Consider the following 20,000-nt stretch of genomic DNA (forward strand, 5'->3'; position numbering starts at 1 on the left):
TTTCTGCCGTCATTTAGTTCATTGCCTGTTTTGAAGATTTCTGTTTCATCTCAAAGATTACATTGGAATCAGACACTGGTCTCAATGTGAAATCAAAATGACGATGAAATTTATTAATGAACAGACCTAAGAATATAATAACTAACAGATAAATGAAGAAACTATAACAAAACAACGAGTAAATCGAATAACAGCCAACTGAACAAACTAACACAAAAAAATGCTTCTGTAGCTACTACCGCTACTGCTACCACTACTACTGATACTACCATAATACTAACAATACTACTAATGTTAATGGTAATAACAAGAACAATAATGATAACGATGATAACAAATCCTGTTCGACCATCGTGTTACAGAGGCTCGTGGTGTTGGGTCACGAGACCATTAACTCTCAGGTGTACACGCAGCTGGATCCGAACCACTGCCACATCATGACGGAGTACCTGAACCGCTACGCCCTCATCGGGGAGTCGGTGCCCGGGGGCAAGGCGGTCAAGATCTACCGACTGGCGGCCTTCGCCCCGGCACTGCCCCCGTCCATGGACTACAGCATCCGTGTCTACGTGGTGGAGGACACTCAAGATGCACTGGACGTGAGTTGTTTGTGGTTTTGGTTTTTGGCGTGGGCTGTTGCTAGTGGTAACTTCCTTATTCTCATGAGATTTGGTTCTGTGGAGGCTCCAAGAGAGAGAGAGAGAGTGTAGTTGTCTGGGGCTTTTTGTGGGTTGTTTTTTGTTTGTTTTTGTTTTTTATGTTGTTGCAAAATTGCCCTTGCTATCATCCCTCTTTCACGTTTCCTTCTGGTTTCCCCTTCAGTCATTCATTGAGACAGCTTGTGTGACACAGTGATAGAGATGAATAAGACCATCTAGTCTTTTCAGTGGACATGACATCTAGGTCGCTGCGGATTTACGATTTTTGTACTCATGGGTTCTTATGTAGAAATTGTCTTCTTTGACAACTGAGGCTTACCGCTGTGGTAAATATCAAATACCATCCTGAGTGTAAATCTTGGCATATTATCTGATACGTGTATTGTTCTGTTAATGCAGCGAAATTCGTGGTTCTGTATTTATGGAGACGCTTTTCTGTCTTAGAGGTATCCTGTCGACTGCCTTCTCGTAGTTGCCTTTTTTTTCTTTTTTTTTTTGTGCTTTCAGTCCTTCTGTTGGTGTCGGTCTGTGAGTCGCTTTATCTCCGCTCTCTGTTTTCTCAGTGTTGGTGATTTCATGCTGTTTTGCTGTTTCCTTCATCTGCCAGTTCTTATGTCATCCGTGACCCTCTGCCGTCTGTCTAACCATCGTTTGTTTCCACGTTAGCGTTTCCGATCCCCCCACCCCTCTGCTTCCTCCCTTTCTCTGCCTGCCTTTCTGTGTGGCAGCACCTCCGTCGTGGTTGTCTCGAGCCTTTGTGGGCCAGCGTAATCTGGTGGCGTTAGTGTGCATTCTCTTGTTTTATTGGGCTGTTTTTCTTCTCTCCGTTCCCTGTGTTGTCGTTTGTCTCCATCGTTTGTGCGTTTCCTGTCCCAGTGTGAGCTCACCCGAGCGAACACAGTCTTGGGAACAGACTTGAGCGCTCACCACCCGCTAGCGAAACAATGAATCATCCCAGCAGCATTCTTTCACTTTGTAGTTGTGGTAGAATGCGGAATCATTCTTTACCATTTGTGTTAGAATTTTTGTTCGAAAATTCTTCGAAGTTTTACTAGCAGGTCAATCACACAAGATTGTTAGAGATAAGATGTGCTTATTCTTTACGTTTTCCTTTGTTAATGTAATGAACTCGTTTGGAGTAAATTTCTTGCTATGATTCCGAGTGATCTTGATTTTCAGAACCCGTGCGCTAACTGAGCATTGAGAGCGTTCAGCAGCACTAAAAGACTGACTTGAAGTTGGATGACAAAGTTAACGTTATTGTTAATTACTTTTGCTTTATGCCACCGTCACAATCACGTTAAAACCGGGAAGGCACGAGGCTAGCGAAGACACCTCGTCGTGTTACTCACCCTTCTGATGTATACTTAGGAGGAAAAAAGTTCCGAATTGTTTCCGATTATCAGCGATGTCGCCTGACCCGTTGTTTCTACTCGCGGTGGGTACGGCCTTTGCCGCCGATAGTGAATTCAGATGGAATAGATCGGAACCACTCAAGTCGTCAAAGAAGGATTTATGAAGAGCATGTGGCACATGGGGCCTGGCCGGGGGAAAGCCGTGGGCAACCAGCATTCCGCTCTCAGCTCCCCCCCGAGCTAAGCTGCCTTTGATTTGTCCCCCTTCTCTGCCGCCGACCATCAAATTCCACTCCCGACGCAAGGCCCCGCGTCCCCCGCTCGGTCCGGACAGGGGAAGCGGGATCCCCCCATCTGCCCGCGCTCCCCTGAGATGGGAGGGAGAGGCGTGGGGAGCCGGAGACTATCGGGGCGGAGGGAGAAATATGGTGGCGGGGTGATTGAAAGAAGCGCGGGCTGTAAGATGGGCAGGAGGTGCTGTAAGGGAGATAAGGAAATGAGTTTCTGGGGCTGACGTGGCCGCGGTCTGAATGGATGGATGGGTGGGTGGATGGGAAGGCGTGTGTGTGTGTGTGTGTGTGTGTGTTGTGTGTGCATGTGTGAGTTGGGGGAGAGGTGGGGTGCAGGAACTTGAGGAAGGCTTTCTTTCTCGTTTGTTCATCTGGTGGATGCCCTTTCGCTCCGCCCCCACCCCCCACCCCCGGCCTGTCGTAGCGCCACTAAATAACGCTTGCTGCCGCTCATTTGTTCTGGAGAACCAGTTAGCTTTTTTTTTTTCTTTTTTCTTTTTTTTTAATCTTTCATTTCTCCTCTGTTTCTCAGTGATAAACCTCACTGAAACCTAATTTGCTGTCCTTTTTTGTGTTTTGTTTTGATGATTTAAATCCGCCTTTGCACGATTCATACGATTTACAGACCGATCGCCCTCAAATTTCGATCAGATGAAATAGCACTCTGATTTCTATGGACATAAAACCTTTAACCTGGGAAGCAAAAGAACTTTTATTGATGCTACACAGGAGTATGTTATACGGAAGGGTTTACACATGGATGTGTTGGTGTTACACGGGGTGGTGTTGATGTGACCCGGGTTGGTGTGGTGTTACAGGTGTTTTTTGGGGTTTTTTTTGGTGTTACAGGGAGTGGTGTTGGTTTAACAGGGGGTGGTGTTACCTGGGGTGGTGTTGGTGTTACAGGGGTGGTGTTGGTGTTACAGGGGTGGTGTTGGTGTTACAGGGGGTGGTGTTACAGGGGTGGTGTTGGTGTTACAGGGGGTGGTGTTACCGGGGGTGGTGTTGGTGTTACAAGTGGTGGTGTTGGTGTTACAGGGGGTGGTGTTGGTGTTACAGGGAGTGGTGTTACCCGGGGTGCTGTTGGTGATACCCGGGGTGCAGTTGTCACATGGCGTGGCGTTAAAAGGGGTGGTGTTAACTGGGGTGGTGTTGGTGTTGCAGGGGGTGGTGCAGGTGGAGCAGAGGCTGGGGGGACGTCTGGTGGACAAACCCAAGCAGATCCCATTCCAGGACGGAGGTCACAACCTGTGTCTGACCATCGAGGAGCTGTCGGTCGGCTGGAGGAGTAAACTGGCCGCCAGTTATCAGGTGGGTCTATAGGTGTTATCTGTGTGTGTGTGTGTGTGTGTGTGTGTGTGTGTGTTTGCACGCGTGTGCGTGTGTCTGTCTGTGAGTGTATTCTTCTGTCCCTGCATGAGTTTCATACACATACTGTGTACATCAGCACATGCACATTTTGTGTGTGCTGTGACGGTGGTAATGTGTTTAGTTTGTTTTAGTTTAATGTAGTTTAATCTTTTTCGGTGGCGGAGTCACCTGATCATTTTGGGAGGAAGGGGGTGGGGTGAATTTCCGGTGCGCGCGCGTTTCCGCGTTTGTGTTCCGAATGTTTTGCAGAGGTTGAAGGAGATGGCTTTTCCAGGCTCACACACAGACCTCCCACACTTATAGCCAGCACACCTCACGGCCCAACCCCACCCCACCCTTAGTATAGCCTGCCTCATTCCCCTGTCCATGCACGACAGCTTTGTTTCTCGCAGTCCCACACCTCATCCCTCCCTTCCCAGCCTCTGCCCTTCATGCATACACAGCTTTGTTTTTGGCAGTCCCGACACAGCCAGACATAAAAGAAAGCGATGGGGGAAAGGGGGGTGGGGGGTAGGGTGGGGGTGACAAGGAAACTGCTGCCTGTGTCTGTCACAGAGGGGGTCATAAAGGGACAGCAGCTGTCTCGCTCTGTCGGCGCACCGCCAACAGCCCACGAACTCCCCCCCCCCCCCCCCCCCCCCCCCCACACACACCCCTACACTGGAAACAAAAAAAAAAATCAGTAAATAAATATAGAAAAATGGGAGAGGGTGGTGAAAGGAAATAAAAGGGGGTATGAGGTTTCAGCCGTAAACTGTCGAGGCAGGGTGACATTCACACCTATATCAAAAGTGATTTTTGTGGCTCAAATAATGCGTTTCAGCTTATCCTGAGTATCACTCTTATACCTCTTTGTAGGGACTTCCTTTTTGTTGGTTTTGTTTTTTATTGCTGTTCTGTTGTTGGAATAAAAGCTTTTAGTGGTGGAGGGGCGGGGATGACTTTATAGCAAAGCAGACTTTTAACAGCCAAGCTTTCTACTCTTCTTTTTCTGCTGCTGCTCGAAGTTATCAGCTCTTCCCGTCTCACACACAGCTGTTTTCGTTTTCCGTGTAGACCACACTTTTGCTTTGTTGTGCTGTGTGTGTTCTCTGCCTACCCCCCTAACCCCGTCTCCCCAAGACTCTCCCCATCCTCCTCTTCCCTGCTGCCACCAGAACTGTTGTCTGACCAAACAGCGGTACAGCGCCGCCCTCCCCGCATCCCCCAGAAAACGTGCGCCCCTCCAGTGCTTGTGCTGGGCGGCCTGTAAGGCCCTCGGCAAAGAGCGGATAAATGCATATCAAGGCAAGAATTCGGCACCCCGAGAGGAAGGCTGCTGTTTCAAAGCATGGCAGCCAGTATCACTGGCGAAGAAAATAAACACCTGCTGGAAGGATAAATTGTTGGGGAGCATTTGTCAAAACACGTGTTAGGGGCCACTGGTGAAGGAAAGCAAACACCGTGTGGCAATGGGACCGTTCATTGGGAACTGTTTTCCACTGTCGCCTTGAAATCAGAGCCATTGCCTCGCCCAACTTACTTATATATCGTTAATAGAATTGAGAAACAAGCACGGGCCCGTTCACTCCTCACGACACAATTGATCTCGGCAAACGCAACCGCCGTTTGTCGTCTGTAGCCCGAAAGCCAGAATAGAAAACACAGCGGAGCAGAGAATTACATTTCACTGGGAGAAAACAAAGAAGCAGAAGCTGAAATGGGTGTTGGACAGACACTGCAACCACTCCCGCCATCTCCGGTTGAGGGAGGGGAGGGGATGTGTGGGGAGGGGGAGGGGGAGTACACTGGCAGTAAGGCCTTCTCCGTCTTTGATGTCGTCTTTGAGTGCCCGCAAAGCCCATCTTACAGCCCCGCGTCTCTCGGCAAGCGCTTCCGTTAGCGGGCTTGTGGTGTTTGGGTGGGGGGAGGGTGGATGGCTGAATAGAAAGGGATATCCGATAGTGGCCCGGGACAGGGCACGTGACGGGTTTCTGTGGGGCCAGGGGTGCCAAAAGGAAGTGACAAGAGCGCCAGGAAACGAGGGCTGAGAGGAGTGGGGGAGTTCTGTTCAGGAGAAACCACACGGGTCTTGCTCTCAGCTTGGAAAATGTAGCTCTTCTTTGGGTAGCAAAAACTGTCGTTGTTTTGGTTTTGGTTCGGTTTGGTTTGGGCTTTTTTTCGTTTGGTTATGTGGTTTTCTTGTTTGGTATTGGTTGTTTGTTGTTTTTTCTTCTTTTATTATGGGGTTTTCTCGTTTGGTTACATGGGTTTCTCGTTTGGTTGTGGGGTTTTTTCGTTTGGTTATGGGGTTTTCTCTTTTGGTTATGGAGGTTTCTCGTTTGGTTTGGGGGGTGAAAATAGAAGGCGGGATCCAGAAATAGAAGAGTTAGAATGTCGCAAATATTGGTTGAAATAGGTTGCCCGTGTCGATTTTAAAAGGTGAACTAATGCATTCGTAATCTGAAAGAACTGGGTTGCCAGTGTTGATTTAGACAGATTGATTAATGCATTCGTTTTCTAACGTGTTTTTAATGGTTGCCAGTATTGATTGAGAAAGGTTAAGTAACGTATCCCTTATCTTCTTTAAGAAAAAATAACAAAATAAAATAGAAAACGGGTTGTCAGTGTTGATTAAGGGGAAAGGTTAAGTAATGTGTCCGTAATCTACACACCGCCTCCCCACAGACCCAGTTCTTCGGTGACCCGACGTTCACAGCGTGGCCTCAGCGTCAGCAGTGTGAGTGTTGGGGGGGGGGGGGGGGGGATGCAGCGCGGGACGGGGGTGGGGTGTTTGCTGTGGTGCAGTGCAGGTACACACACACCCCTCACTTAACCCGTGGATTGTTAATCACCCTCCTGACACAGTGTTCGGTGTCACACCTTACCCCATACAGCTCCACTGGCAGAGACTGAGTGCCTCCCCTTGCTTCCCAGCAGTATGACGTCATGCTAATGCAGCTTGGCTCATTGGGTTTAAATTTTTTTTTTTTCATTTATATATATATATATATATATATATAATGTAATTATATAAACTAAGTTGAGAATGACTCTAGGTCTGCGACATGCGCCCTGGGCGAAGGTTACTTCCAGTCCGTCTGTCTCTCTGCCGTAGTGGTTGTCTGCCTTTGCGAAATGCGTGCCATCAGTATATCAAGGGTTCAAACCTTTAACCGACGAGGTTCCATTTCAGTGCGGCACCACCCTCTGTGGGCCAAGATAGCAGTTAAAAAAACAACAAAAAAACAACAACCCCAAAATGGAGACTTTTAGCAAGTGAACCTAAAGAAGTGAATGTTCCTTGCCAGTCTAACTGGCAATTATCGTTCACAGCAAGATGCAATAAATCCGCTGCAGATAACCCCGGTTCTGAGCTTGAAGCGAATCAAAGGTAAAGGGGAAAAATGGGTGGGGAACGGAGGAAGAAATGAAACTCAAAATACGCGCGTGCACATACAGGCAAACAACTGTAGAGAGCGCTCGCGCGCACGTGCTCACACACACACACACACACACACACACACACACACACACAGAGAGAGAGAGAGAGCAGCAGCAGCAGCTTCTTTTTATCAAGAAGGAAAACGCGCAGGTGTAGTAAAAAGGGAAGACTTTTTTTTATGGGACGTGTGAGAAGGGAAGTACAGGGGAGAGAGAATGAAAAACAGCAAAAATATCCCAGGAGGTGGGTTGGAGGGGAAGGGGTAGGGGAGGAGGTGTTAGGGAGGGTAGGGGAAAAAAAGGAATCCAAAAAGATGAAGACTGCGCATCGGGTTAAAGTGTGGACAGTTGGGAGAATAGATGGGAGAAGGAAGGAGGGAGGGGTTAGGGGGGAAGAGGTGTGGGTGGGGGGTAAGATAGTAGGGGCATAAAACAGGGAGGAGCAAAGCCACTACTGCCTACCAGTGACACCGTTTACGGGCGGGGAACAAAACCAGGCTGTCACCGGCAGACAGCGCTACAGGGCTCACAGGTGCACGGACAGGGACACCTCACCTCATCTCACCTCATCTCCACACGGAACATTCTTTGCGATTTGCGCCCACGTTCACCCCCACCCCCAAACTCTTGCTCCCCCTCCCACTTAGTCCCCCCCCCCCCCCACACACACACACACACACACAGAATCACCAATATGTTGATGTGTGTATTTCTGTGTATGTGATATTTGAGTGGTACTTTTTAATTTGGGAGGGGGGTGGAAGGGAGGTACTTATGGGAGGAGGGTGGGAAAGGAGGATGTTTGACTCAAGAAAATCATCGATTGTTTTTTTGTTTTTGTTTTTTCCTGTTTTCTTTTGTGTTTTGTTTTGTTGTTGTTTTTTTTTTATAGCCATATATTGTTAAATTATCCTCCCCTCCCTCCCTCCGTTCCTCTCTCTGGGGTAACGTGACAGTATGGCTCTTCCTGTAAGCTCTGACGAAAAAAACCGAAATAGCACTAACTTCAAAGAAAGTTTGTTCGTAACAGTCATCTTACTTGTGCATAACATCAAAACCGAGCACCGAAATTTACTTGAAATGATTCATTTAGATTAGAACCAAAGCAGGGCACTTCTGAGTTCTGAGGGTTTTTTGTTTTATTTTTTTTTTTTTTTGTTGTTGTTGTTGTTGTTTGTTTGTTTGTTGTTTTTTGTTGTTGTTTTTTTTTGTGCTCTTCCCCACTTTCTTCCCCATTATGCTGCTACCAACACCCCCTCACTCACATACACGCACACACACGCGCGCGCGCGCGCACACACACACACACACAGAGTGTGAGAGAGAGAGAGAGAGAGAGAGGGAGTGCAGCCTAACAACTGTCTTTATTCACACAAGTCCGTTTGTTTTTTTTCGCAGTGCTTACTTAGGCTTCAATTTGCAAACACATCAGAACCTTTCACCTTCCACTCACGGCCTCAGAGGGGGTATATCTCCATGTAGGCTGTATAGGTAAACACAGGTAGGCATGGCGGTACCTGACTTATCACCTGCTTGCAAACAGCGCCGTCAGTCTTTCACAACCCTCCCAGCCCCTCCTGCACCCCCTCGCCGTTCCTCGCTCCCCTCCATCCCCTTCCCATTCCTCCATCCCCCGACCTTGACTATCTTGTAGCGTGATAAGTCTCTTCGCGTGTTTTTGTTTCACTTTCCATCTTTTTGTTTTTTCTTCCCTTTTTTTCTGACATTCTTTGCCCCCTGCCTCATTCTTTATTTGTTGCTTACTTTCGTTTTTTTAATCTTTGTTTCAACTATTTCTTTATCTTTTCGACAGTTATTCTATGGACAGTTTTTGTTATGATAACAGCTCATCCGCTGTAGTGTGAGATGCTTGTTTGTAGTTCTCCAAATCTGTGCATATATCTGTATATAGATAGATATAGTAGTGGTTCTGTGCTCTGAAAGAAGCTGCTGTCAACTATCGACATTCCTGTGCGGACCCCTTTTTTCATTCCCCTACACACACACACACACACACACACACACACACACACACACACACACACACATATCTCCCGCTTCCTTAACCTTTTTTTTCTCTTTTGTGTTTTATTCTCTTTTCCACACCCACACCTTCCCCCCCCACCCCCACCCCACCCCACACCCCTAGTTCTCCATCTTTCATTTCCTTTCCACCACACTCCCAGCTCTCCCATCCCCTGCGTTATCCTGGCCAATCTTGAGCACAGCCCGCTTCTCACTCGGCGGGATCATCCTGTCCGATAGAGGATCAGGCCCGGTGCCTTGCGAAAGGAGGGGAGGGGGCAAGGGGGTGGCTGGGGAACCGGTAAAAACAAATGAAGGGCTGGGGCGGGGGGGCTTAAATCAGGGGTTATGAAAATGGAGTGCGAGCCATCTGTCAGTTGCTCTTCCCGATAGTGAGGGAGGGCAGCAGGTCTGTCTTGGGGACGGAGAGAGTGTGTGTGTGTGTGTGATGTCTGGGGAGGGAGAGCGAGCGAGAGAGAGAGAGTGTGTGTGTGATGTCTGGGGAGGGAGAGCGAGCGAGAGAGAGAGAGAGAGAGAGTGTGTGTGTGTGTGTGCGAGAGAGAGAGAGAGATGTCTGGGGAGGGAGGGAGAGAGAGAATGTCTGGGGAGAGAGAGAAGTCGGAACTTCTTAGGTGTCAGGAGAGAGAAGTGAGGGTTTTGAGAATGTCTTTACAGAGGACAATGTCTGAGCGGACAGTGTTCATCCCAGTGACCATCTTCTTTTTTCCCCTGTGCCATTCTATCCCGTCACCAGTTTTGTCCATCAGCTATGGACAGAGCGTCAGACATACATAAATTATGTTAGTAAAGTTTGGGTTTAGCGTCACATACCTCACTGGCGTTGAGATGGCCGACGGGGATAACCATCTCAGGCAAGTGGAGGGAGAGAACCTAAAACCACAGACAACACATTAAGACGTACAGCGAAAATGCCAATGACATTGATTACATGGTCTTTAACGAGCTTAATTGACTCCTTTTTTTTTTCTTTTCTTTTTTTTTTCTTTTTTTTGCGTATGCACACGAATAGTGTTCAGGTTCTAGCAGGTCTGTTCATTATGTTGACTTGGGAGAGTGGCAAAATTTCCACCCTTTAGCCCACCCTTTAGCTGCGGGGATCGAACTCAGGAAATTCGAGCAAGAATCCAGCGCTCCAACAATACAACCATATTGGGTGTCTGAGATCCGACCTCCCATCTGAACTGCCAGCTCTGCCGACATAGTTAATAACCAGGTGCCAGTTGCATTGCTTGGTTCTAACTTTTTGACAGTTACGCTTGACTAAATGCCTACGTTGACCGAACTACGCCATTGGTCAGTTCCATACTACACACAGTTAGAAGCGGGTTACGACCATACTGGGCTCTTCCGTCAGAGCAATGCAACTGGCTCCTCAGGCACCGACGTGTACGTGAAATTCGGGCTGCGTCGCCACAGTGTGGGCCCACCCATGTTTTATTTCTGCTTATGAGTGTAGTTGTTGTATGGTTACCTGAAGTTCATGGTGACGGGCCGAGCGAGTGTCCGTCTTTCGGTGGTCAAGCCACGAACTAACCAGAACTGTCACCCGCAAATTTGCGAAGCAGTGGGTTTTTGCAAACTGATCACAACTGCCACCCGAAATTATCAGCAAAGGAATTTTGCAAAATAACCAGAAATGTCACCGCGAAATTAGCGAAGTAAAGATATTTTCGCGAACTAATAGAACCTGTCACCCAGAAATGTATGCAAAGGGTTTTTTGCAAGATAACAGCTGCCTCCGGAAAAATTAAAGATTTCATTTTGCAAATCAATCAGAACTGCCACCTCACGAAACCAAAGGAAGGGTGGAATGGAAATATTATTGAGATATTCGTTTTTGATACTCACTTAATTTTGTTTGCATTTTTATCGAGGGCGTTGCTGCGTTTAAGTTCTAAAACGCTTTCCTTTAACTTTGAAAGTTGACGTGGCTATTTCTCAAAACAAGATTCCCATACCTGTTTCTGAAAGAGGGTTTGCAAAAAAGGGAAAGAGGAATCGAGGACGACATATTCGCCATCATCCTTTCAGTTTCAAGGAGTACAGGTATTTCACCACCCGGTTCGCAGTTTTCATTAATTTGGCACACCTCTCTTGCCTTCCTCCTTCCCTTTGAAATCCGTTCACTCAATGCTGAAGTTTGTCAGAGGTAAAGGTACGTTTTCGATTATTTTAATTACTTTAATTACGTCAGCTGTTCTCATACTCTCCATTTCACTCTGTATACCTCTGAAGCGATATCTTTTTAAAGTGTTTTTTGATTACGTAAGCACAAATGAATCTCCCCCCCCTCTCTCTCTCTCACCCCCTCTCTCTCTCTCTCTTTCTCTCTGAAGCGGTATCTTTTTAATCATTTTAATTACACCAGCTCATATATATTTTTCTTTCTCTTTGTTTTTCTCTGATTCTCTCTTTGCTCTCTCTCTCTCTCTCTCTCTCTCTTCATTTCCCCTCTCCCCTCTCTCTTTCTCTCTCGCTTCCTCTCTTTCCCGTTCTCTCTCCTTACTCTGTTTCTCATCCCCCCCCCCACACTCTCTCTCTTTTAGATACCTATATGTGTTAGGGGTGCTTCAGCCGACCAGATCTGTTATGTCCTTGTCGAGCACAGTGCCATACCCCCCTCCCCTCCTCCTAACTTCCCCATCCCTTACCTCCCTTCCTGTCCTCCCTCACCCTGCCATCTCTCTCGCCCCCCCCCCCCTCCCCCAGGTCATGTGTACAGGGGTCCTGGGTGCTGTGTTTTTACTGCTGCTGCTGCTTGCCCGTGGGTGGGCCGGGCTCGCTCCTGATGGCGTTGATTTAATATGATTGCTGTTCATCGCTTATCAAGAGCCAGCCGCCTACCGTTTCTCTTTGCTGCTGCCGCTTTGGGGTCCCAGTTTTGTTGTGGGGGGTTGGTGTGGTGTGTAAAGGAGAGAGAGAGATTGAGAGAGTGAGAGTATGTGTGTGTCTGTGTGCTCGTGCGTGCGGGTATAATGTAGTGTAGTGTAATGTAGTGTGTGTGTGTGTGTGTGTGTGTGTGTGTGTGTGTGTGTGTGTGTGTGTGACAGTTGGGAGGTTTATGCACCTGTGCGAAGGGGATATTGTGAGAGAAAGTGTTGCGTGGAGGGCCGGGGTGGAGAAGGGGGGTAAGGAGGGGTGGGGGTGGGGGGCGGCACGCGGTAGCGAAATGAAATTGAATTCATACAAAACCATCTCTCTCTCTCTCTCTCTCTCTCTCTCTCTCTCCTGTTTTATAGTTGTTGTTTCTTTGATGACGTCCCAGCAGGCAGTAAAACGGACGTGGCATGATGTGGGTGCGGCGTATTTTCCCACCCAACAGTCCAACCTCACACAACACCAGGACAACCACACTCGCTCTTCCCCCTCCTCCTCTCTCTTCCTCTCACAATGTACACCATCACCATCATCACTCCACCCTCTCTTCCCCAACTCTTCCTCCTACCACCACCACCACCACCATCGTCCTTCCATCCCCTGCTCCTCTCCTCTTCCCAACCTATCAATCGTCACTGTGCATTCCGGGTAGATGGGAGCGAAATCTCCCAGCCCTCCCGTGTAAAAACATTGCCTGGCTAGCACGTGAGTCCCGTGCACCGCTCCGACAACAATAAAACAATAGGAGCTGTAATGGAGCTGTCGGGGCGGGCTGACAGCCAGCGGGATTTTTTGTCATGGATGACGGACTGGAATGTCGGGGAAGAAGAAGATTCGTCAGAACTTCAAGCTAGCAAGCAAGTTGTAGGAACCGACCGTGCCGTGGCGTTTGTGTTCTTGATGCACGTGCTTGTCCTGATTACAGGGTGGTGGGTTAGGAAGGGGGCGAAGGCACACCTATTTAAAAAAAAAAAAAAAAAAAGGCTGCACCTCTGTATTTGTCTTTACATTTATCTAGTAAATGGTTAAATCGTTTTGTTCCAATTCACTGGAGGAAACGCTGATCGTTTTGGGGGTTTATATGGGAAAGGTGCAGGGGAAAGGGGAGGAGGAGGGGGGGCAGAAACAATATCTTGAAAGCTCTGTCTCTACTGTCGGTACATTGATCTGATGATGATAAACCCGTCTTTAGGATTGCAACTTGGTTGTGTACGCAGCTTATGTATGGGTGTGTGATGATGATGACATGGATACTTATATAGCGCCTCTCCTCGGTCAGAGACAAAACTCAAAGTTTTACAAACACGGAACCGTTTGCACAACAGGCTACATACCAGGGTAGAGCCGACTGACAGCTGCCTTTAGCCGTTCATCATTCGTTTCCTGTGTCATTCAGTCAGGTTACAGTCGCGTGCACACACACTAACACAGACAAGTAACTTTTTACGTGCATGACGGTATGTTTTTATTACGCCGCCATGTGGGCAGCCATACTCTGTCTTCAGGGGTGTACTGACGACGAGAAAATGTTAGTGCATGTGTCGTTTCTTAAGGACTTTCATTTGTATGATTTTGTGTTAGGTTTATATATATATATATATATATATATATATATATATATATTAGACCATGCTGATTTTTCTGTTACTTCCTTTTAGTCTCAACATTATTACCGTCTCACAACACAGTTCTTTTCTAGTATCTGTCTCACCATGTTTACATGTGGATTAGTTCTGACTCACAGAAAGTCTTCGAACTCAGCCCATCCCTGCACTTTCCCTCTCTCCGTGCGAGAGAGAAAAAAATGTAAAAGAATAAATAGAAATAAATGAAATGAAAAAAAAATTTCTTTTCGATTTGTCTTAAGTAAAATAAAAAACACATACAAAAGAAAAACAACAACTATGCATTAGTAAAGTGACAATAGAAACCACATGGCAGCCAGGGTAACATAGAGAATTCAATGCAAACCTGTAGAAACAACCGAGAAACAACAATCACATCAAGATCACAACTGCAGTCTATAGTCATGGACCCCCACACCTCCACCCCCACCCCCTTCTCCTGTTGCTGAACATGACTGTATACTGGCTGTGTGCCGCAGGAAAACCATTTCCGACACATCTGGAGCGGCAACCAGAATATCCTGCATTGCTCGTTCAGCCTGGAGCAATACAGCTACAATACAGTACAATGCAAATAGATAAAATGCAATGCAGTGTAATACAATACAATGCAATGGAATGCAATGCGACGCAATACAATACAGTACACTTCAAATAAATAAATTGCAATGCAGTGCACCACAATAAGATACAATGCAGTTCAACGCAATACAATACAGTGTTCGTTCAGCCTGGAGCAATACAGCCATAATACAGTACAATACAAATAAAAACAATACAATGCAGTGCAGTGCATTACAATACAATGCAGTACAAAACAATGCAATATAATACAACACAACTAGAAGAACCTGCACCGTTCATTTAGATCGAGCAACACAACACAACACAAAAATGAATGGTTTGTCTGTGCTTTGTGCCGCAGGAAATCCCTTTCCGTCACATCTGGAGCGGCAACCAGAACAACCTTCACTGCTCGTTCAGCCTGGAGCTGCTGGAGAGAGGCACCACCCGCCTGGCCTGCAAGATCCAGGTCTACCAGAAGGGCATCTTGCAGAACCGCCAGGTGCTGCACATCAACACCAACTTTAAGGAGGTCAGTGGGCTGTGTGCGTGTGTGTGTGTGTGTGTGTGGAGGGGGGGGTCTGTCTGTCAATGTGTGTGTGTTGTGGGTGGGTGGGGGAGTTGTGTGTTGGGGGCCGAGGGGGGAGTGTGTGTGGAGGGGGGGGTGTATGTGTGTGTGTGTGTGTGTTCACTATTCCTTGAGGGGTCTACGCGACAGACCCGAACTGGAACGCTGTTTATGGGCCCTGAGAGTGTGTGTGTGTGGTGGTGTGTTGGTGTTGGTGGGAGGTCTGTGTGTGGCTTTGCATATATTGTGTCAGACAGGAGGCTGAGGGGGTTGATGGGAGAGATCAGAGCTGGGATGTCAGTGGATGTTGATCCTGTGTTGTTTGTCTGTTTGCAAGTTTAGACGTGTTTTCTTGCGTATTTCGATATTTCATATGTATCACGTTTGTGTGTGTGTTTGTCTCTCTGTCTCTGTCTCCCCTTTCTTTCTTTCATCCCCCCCCCTCTCTCTCTCTCTCTCTCTCTCTCTCTCTCCACCACTGTATACATGTTACTGCCATTGATTCGAAACTCTGGTAACCCCCCCCCCCTATCCCCACCTCCATCTCCGACCCTCTTCCCCCTGCCCCCTCCCAACTTTCTCATCCTTGCTAAAAATAAATAAATGAATAAAAATCCGTGTGACTCTTCACGCTCATATTCCAATGATTATACTCCGCCTCCCCTCCCATATCCCTCTTGTTATTTATTTGCGTATTTCTCGTTGATTCAACTCTTTATGTTCGCAGTCTTAATCATTTTTTCTTATCACCACCATTTCTTGTGTGTGTGTGTGTGTGTGTGTGTGTGTGTGTGTGCTATATACAGCAATTACACCAGCTTCGCTTCGATACTGAAATTTTATTAGTTTTAATAGCGACGCTGGTAGTGAAAATGTCCTGGGATTAATCTTGAATTCCGTTTGCTGAATGTTCATTTTATTTTTCAATTTGTTGTTGTTGTTTGTTTGTTTTTCTTGTTTTTAAGTCCTGTGTCGTGAGGCAGATTAATTTCTCTCCCGCACCCACTTTTGGGAGGGTAAAATATTATCCTCCATACCAACCTTCCCTCCCCCGCCTTCTTCCCCTCCCTTTCCGCGCCCCACCACCCCCACGACTTCCACTACCAATCAAACCACCCCTCACCCCCACCCAGACCCCACCACCTCACTTCCCCCCGCTCTCTCTCACGCGCACTGGAGTTAGTGGATGTCATTTATGTAGCGCTAGGCTTTCTTTATTGTGAATGTAAGCCTCTTTTTGTGCGTCAAGCTTTTTACACATTGCAGGCTACGCCACAGCGTTTCTATTCGACCAGAGCGAACTTCTTTGAAGTTGGAAATGAACCTCCCGATGCTGAGGGGGGGGGGGGGGGGGGGGGGGGGGGGGCTCTGTAAAAGCGTCCCAAACAAAATTCCTTCCTCGCCCCGCTCCCACTCTATCCCTTCCTCTCTGCCTTTCTTCTCAGTCTCTGTGTGTCTCTTTGTCTCTCCGTTTCTGTCTCTGTCCGTCGCTGTCTCTGAATGTCTGTCTCTGTCTGTCTTCTATCTCTCTCTCTCTCTCTCTCTGCGTCTCTGTCTGTCTGTCTGTCTCTCTGTTGTATGTGTGCGCGCGCGAGCATATGTGTGTGTGTGTGTGTGTTTCCTTCTTTCTTTCTTTGTTTCTTTCTCTCATTTATCTTCTCTTTCCACCCCCCAATCTGTTGTTGTATGTGTCCCCTTCGGTGTTTTCGTTTGCCCCGCCGCTCACCCTTCCCCCCGCCCCACTCCCGTATTTTGCCTCCCCGCCCCTTTTTATTTTTGTATTGCATAACATGATACGTCGTCAGTTGTTGGTTGTTTTTTACTCACCCCCTTCCCTACCTCTCATACCTTCCCTGCATCCCAATCTCCTTCCCTCCCTTGCCGTATCACTCCGGCTGTGCGTCTCTCTCAGTCGTTTGCTTTGGTTTTCCGTGCATTATCATTCCAATGTCTGCTTTTGCCTTTGGCCGTCCCCTCTCCCCCATCACTTCTCCCCCTGTCCTCTCCACTTTTCAGTCCCCGTCTGTCGTATCTTGCCGTCTCGAACTTCTCAGTGGCGTTTTATATCGTTCTGTGGCTCTGTGCGTGCGCGCGCGTGTGTGTGTGTGTGTGTGTGTGTGTGTGTGGTGTGCGTGCGTGTGGTGTGTGAGAGACAGAGAGAGAGGGGGGAGACTGTGTATTTGCTAATTCAAGTTGGCTCTGAATAGTTCATATGAGCAATATCTGAATCAACTTTCAAAGTGCAATTGCAGAGACAGTCTATGGCAACTGGCAAAAGCGCAGCAGAAGTGTCTCTGTGTGTGCGTGTATTGTATGTTTGTCTGGTGTAGTGTGGGAGAGAGACAGGCAGACAGACATACAGAGGCACAGAGAGAGAGAGAGAAAGAGGCAGAATTGGCGAAACAGGACATAGATTCAAACACCCAGGATGCCATTGAGTGTGGCGACACGAGCAAAGAGTAGGCGAAACGAGAATATACGAATCGGACCTCCTTTTCCTGGCTGGGAAGGAGAGATGGGGAATGTTGTAGAGAGTGGGGAGGACCAGGGAGGGGGAGGGATGGGGACTGTTGAGTGGGGCCATGATTTTCCCCAATCCCTCGTCCCCCATTCCCCCTCCACACACACACACACACACACACACACACACACACACACTTTTCCATCTCTTTCTCTCCCCCTTGCTCCTCCTGCAGTGCAAGTAGAGGGAGAGAATGATTGCAGGAGGGGGGCATCATTAAACCTGCTTTTATGTGAGGCCCCAGTGCTGACTGTGCCGTGACCTGGCTGGCGGCCTCAAGTTCTGTGTTGGGAGGACCACACGAGGGTTGGGGTTTTACAGGGGGAGGGGATAGATAGATGTTTCAGGACATGTCGAAGTGTTCTGTCAGTCTCTGTGTCTCCTCTCTCTCTCTGTGTCTCTCTCTCTCTCTTCCTCCCTCCCCCTCTCTCCCTGCCTCCCTCCTCCTCCCCCCTTGCCCTCCTCCTCGTACTTCTCCCCTTCGCCTGTTCGTCCTCTTCCTAACTCTGTCACACACACACACACACACACACACACACACACACACACACCATCTTTTTCCAACTCACGTCTGTCCTCTTTCCCCCTATCCTCTTTCCTTCTCTCTCTCGGACTCCTCTCGCTTTCTCAGTCTTCTTTGTTTTACCCCCCCCCCTCCCTCTCCTTCGTCGCTCTTTCCTTGTCTATCTTCTTCTTTTTCTTTGTCTTTTACTGCTACTACTATTACTACTTTCTACTACTGCTACTACTACTACTACTACTTCTACCGCTACTTCTTCTTCTTCTTCTTCTTTACTGCACTGACCTTTATACTGAACGTGTACACATCTCAGTGGTTTGCTGCCAGTGATGCAGCAGGACAGGTCAGTACTACAATACTGCTGCAGACTTGTAGTCGATAAATCGAAGTCTGAGGACGGCCGCTCTGCAAGGAAAGCATCGGTGGCCATGTATATAGTTCCACTGTTATCTTTATGGAGACCATGAACGTATCTTTTCTTTTAGCCCTCTGTATGTATGTGTGTTTGAGAGAGAGAGAGAGAGAGAGAGAGAACTACAATTCTGCAAGGAAAAAGACTGTGCCTTGTCTCTTGACAAGTCGAACCTTCGCACTGCTGATCTGTAAAACTGAAGTCCATGCTGCACTGTCAGTCGGAGCCACAAGACTCTTTTGTTTCTTATTCTTTTCCTTTGTGAAAAAAAATATATATTGCTGTGTTTTTAAGGGACAGAGACAGAGAAGACGAGGATGTACTAAGATATTGTGTAACGGCAGTAGATATTGTGTCTGTGTGCGTGCGTGCGCGGGCGTGATGTGTGTGTATGTGTGTGTGTGTGTGTGTGCAGATTACAAAACTTTTATCGTCACGTTAAGCGATTCAGCAGTCTGTTGTGTCTGTGTATCGTTTTCTCCAAGTCCCCTTGAATCTGTCATTGCCACCGTGTGGCTGCTGGCATCAGCACGGCAGAAGCTGCTGCCATCAACAAAGGCAGGACGTCTATAGCTTCCCACAGACAGCATGCCGAGCCTGGACGTTTAGAGTGATGACCTGTGGTCAGTCCGCTTTGTTATGTCTGGCCGGGCCATTACAGTGCAGGTGCAGGCACTCTTCTGTTGGCCAGCACCTTGCCTGCCCCCTATCTCTTGGCACTGATGGCATTGCACGCACCAGCCCCTCTGTAGTAGAGAATGGACACTGAGCTGTCCACGGATTAGACAGAACCTCATCTTTCAGAGATGTAATGCCCAGGGGAACAAGGAGAGGGAGAAGGGGTGGTGGTGGTGGCGAAGACTTACAGACGATTGTATTGACATTGTTGATTATGAATGTTTTCTACAATGGTGACTTATCTTCGATCATGTCCATGTGTAAATATTAGGTTCGTGTTATGAAAATGACCAACTCGACCACATGATAGATGGTATAACTAGTTGAGATGACTTGATCTTACTGTCTCCAGTCAGCTCGGAAAAATCAACAATGCTCAATGCTCGGAAATCCTTGAGGATTGTTGCGGATTTTCCCACAAGATGTCAGAAAGGCCGGTAGACAGGCCTGGCCACACAAGGAGCTGTGCAATCTGTGGCCGCGTGCCGCAGGGGAAGAGGCCTTCCTTGTGTCTGCGGCCCCCTAAAAGAAGATGTTGTTGCACCTGTGTCTGCTTACTGCCGCTGATGGGAAAGCGATAATCCCCGATGCCGCATTGCACAACATGAAACTCACGTCTGGGCGGATCATCTGATGGGCTCCGCTTGCCGGTTTATCTGCCCGTTGGCGGGCACCTTGCTTTTCTTTGCTTCCTCGCCGTGGGCGGCCTGGCTGTGAGTGAGAAGAGAAGACACCCCTCCACTCTCCATGTCCTTCTCCTCCTCCTCCCCTCTCCCGTCCCTTTTCCCCCATTCCCCTCCTCCTGGCTGGTTGGGATGACTTCCAACAACAGTGGTGAGACAGTGTCAGTGTCGTCCCTGCAGCTGCGGAATGCTGCTCTATCAGGTGCCCATCTTGTGTACACCATCAGCTCAGTGGTGTACACCCACAGCCTGCCAGCCAGGGCTGTCGTCTTCGCTTCACTCGGGGCCTTGTTGGGACCGCTATGGCCCGCCTGGTTTTTTTTGTTTTGTTTTTAGCACACAGCTTTTGCTGTTGTGGCATTTTTGTTGGTAGATGGACTGTTCCAAGTTGTTCTTTGTCTACTACGC

General features: G+C 48.0%; 1 protein-coding gene across 11 annotated transcripts in view; it reads left to right on the forward strand.

The window, feature by feature from the left end:
• LOC143284534 (netrin receptor UNC5C-like) overlaps nucleotides 1–20,000 on the forward strand; it is a 908,143-nt gene that overhangs the window by 876,047 nt on the left and 12,096 nt on the right. For 10 of the 11 annotated variants that reach the window (XM_076591319.1, XM_076591328.1, XM_076591337.1 and 7 more), the window contains 3 exons: nucleotides 363–599; nucleotides 3,469–3,615; nucleotides 14,572–14,742. In XM_076591319.1, coding sequence (XP_076447434.1) covers nucleotides 363–599; nucleotides 3,469–3,615; nucleotides 14,572–14,742 — 555 coding nt within the window. The remainder of the gene's footprint in view (nucleotides 1–362; nucleotides 600–3,468; nucleotides 3,616–14,571; nucleotides 14,743–20,000) is intronic. The other variant, XM_076591302.1, reaches the window with a different exon arrangement.

This window comes from Babylonia areolata, chromosome 1 (genome assembly GCF_041734735.1).
Source record: "Babylonia areolata isolate BAREFJ2019XMU chromosome 1, ASM4173473v1, whole genome shotgun sequence".
NCBI classification, from domain to species: Eukaryota; Metazoa; Mollusca; class Gastropoda; order Neogastropoda; family Buccinidae; genus Babylonia; species Babylonia areolata.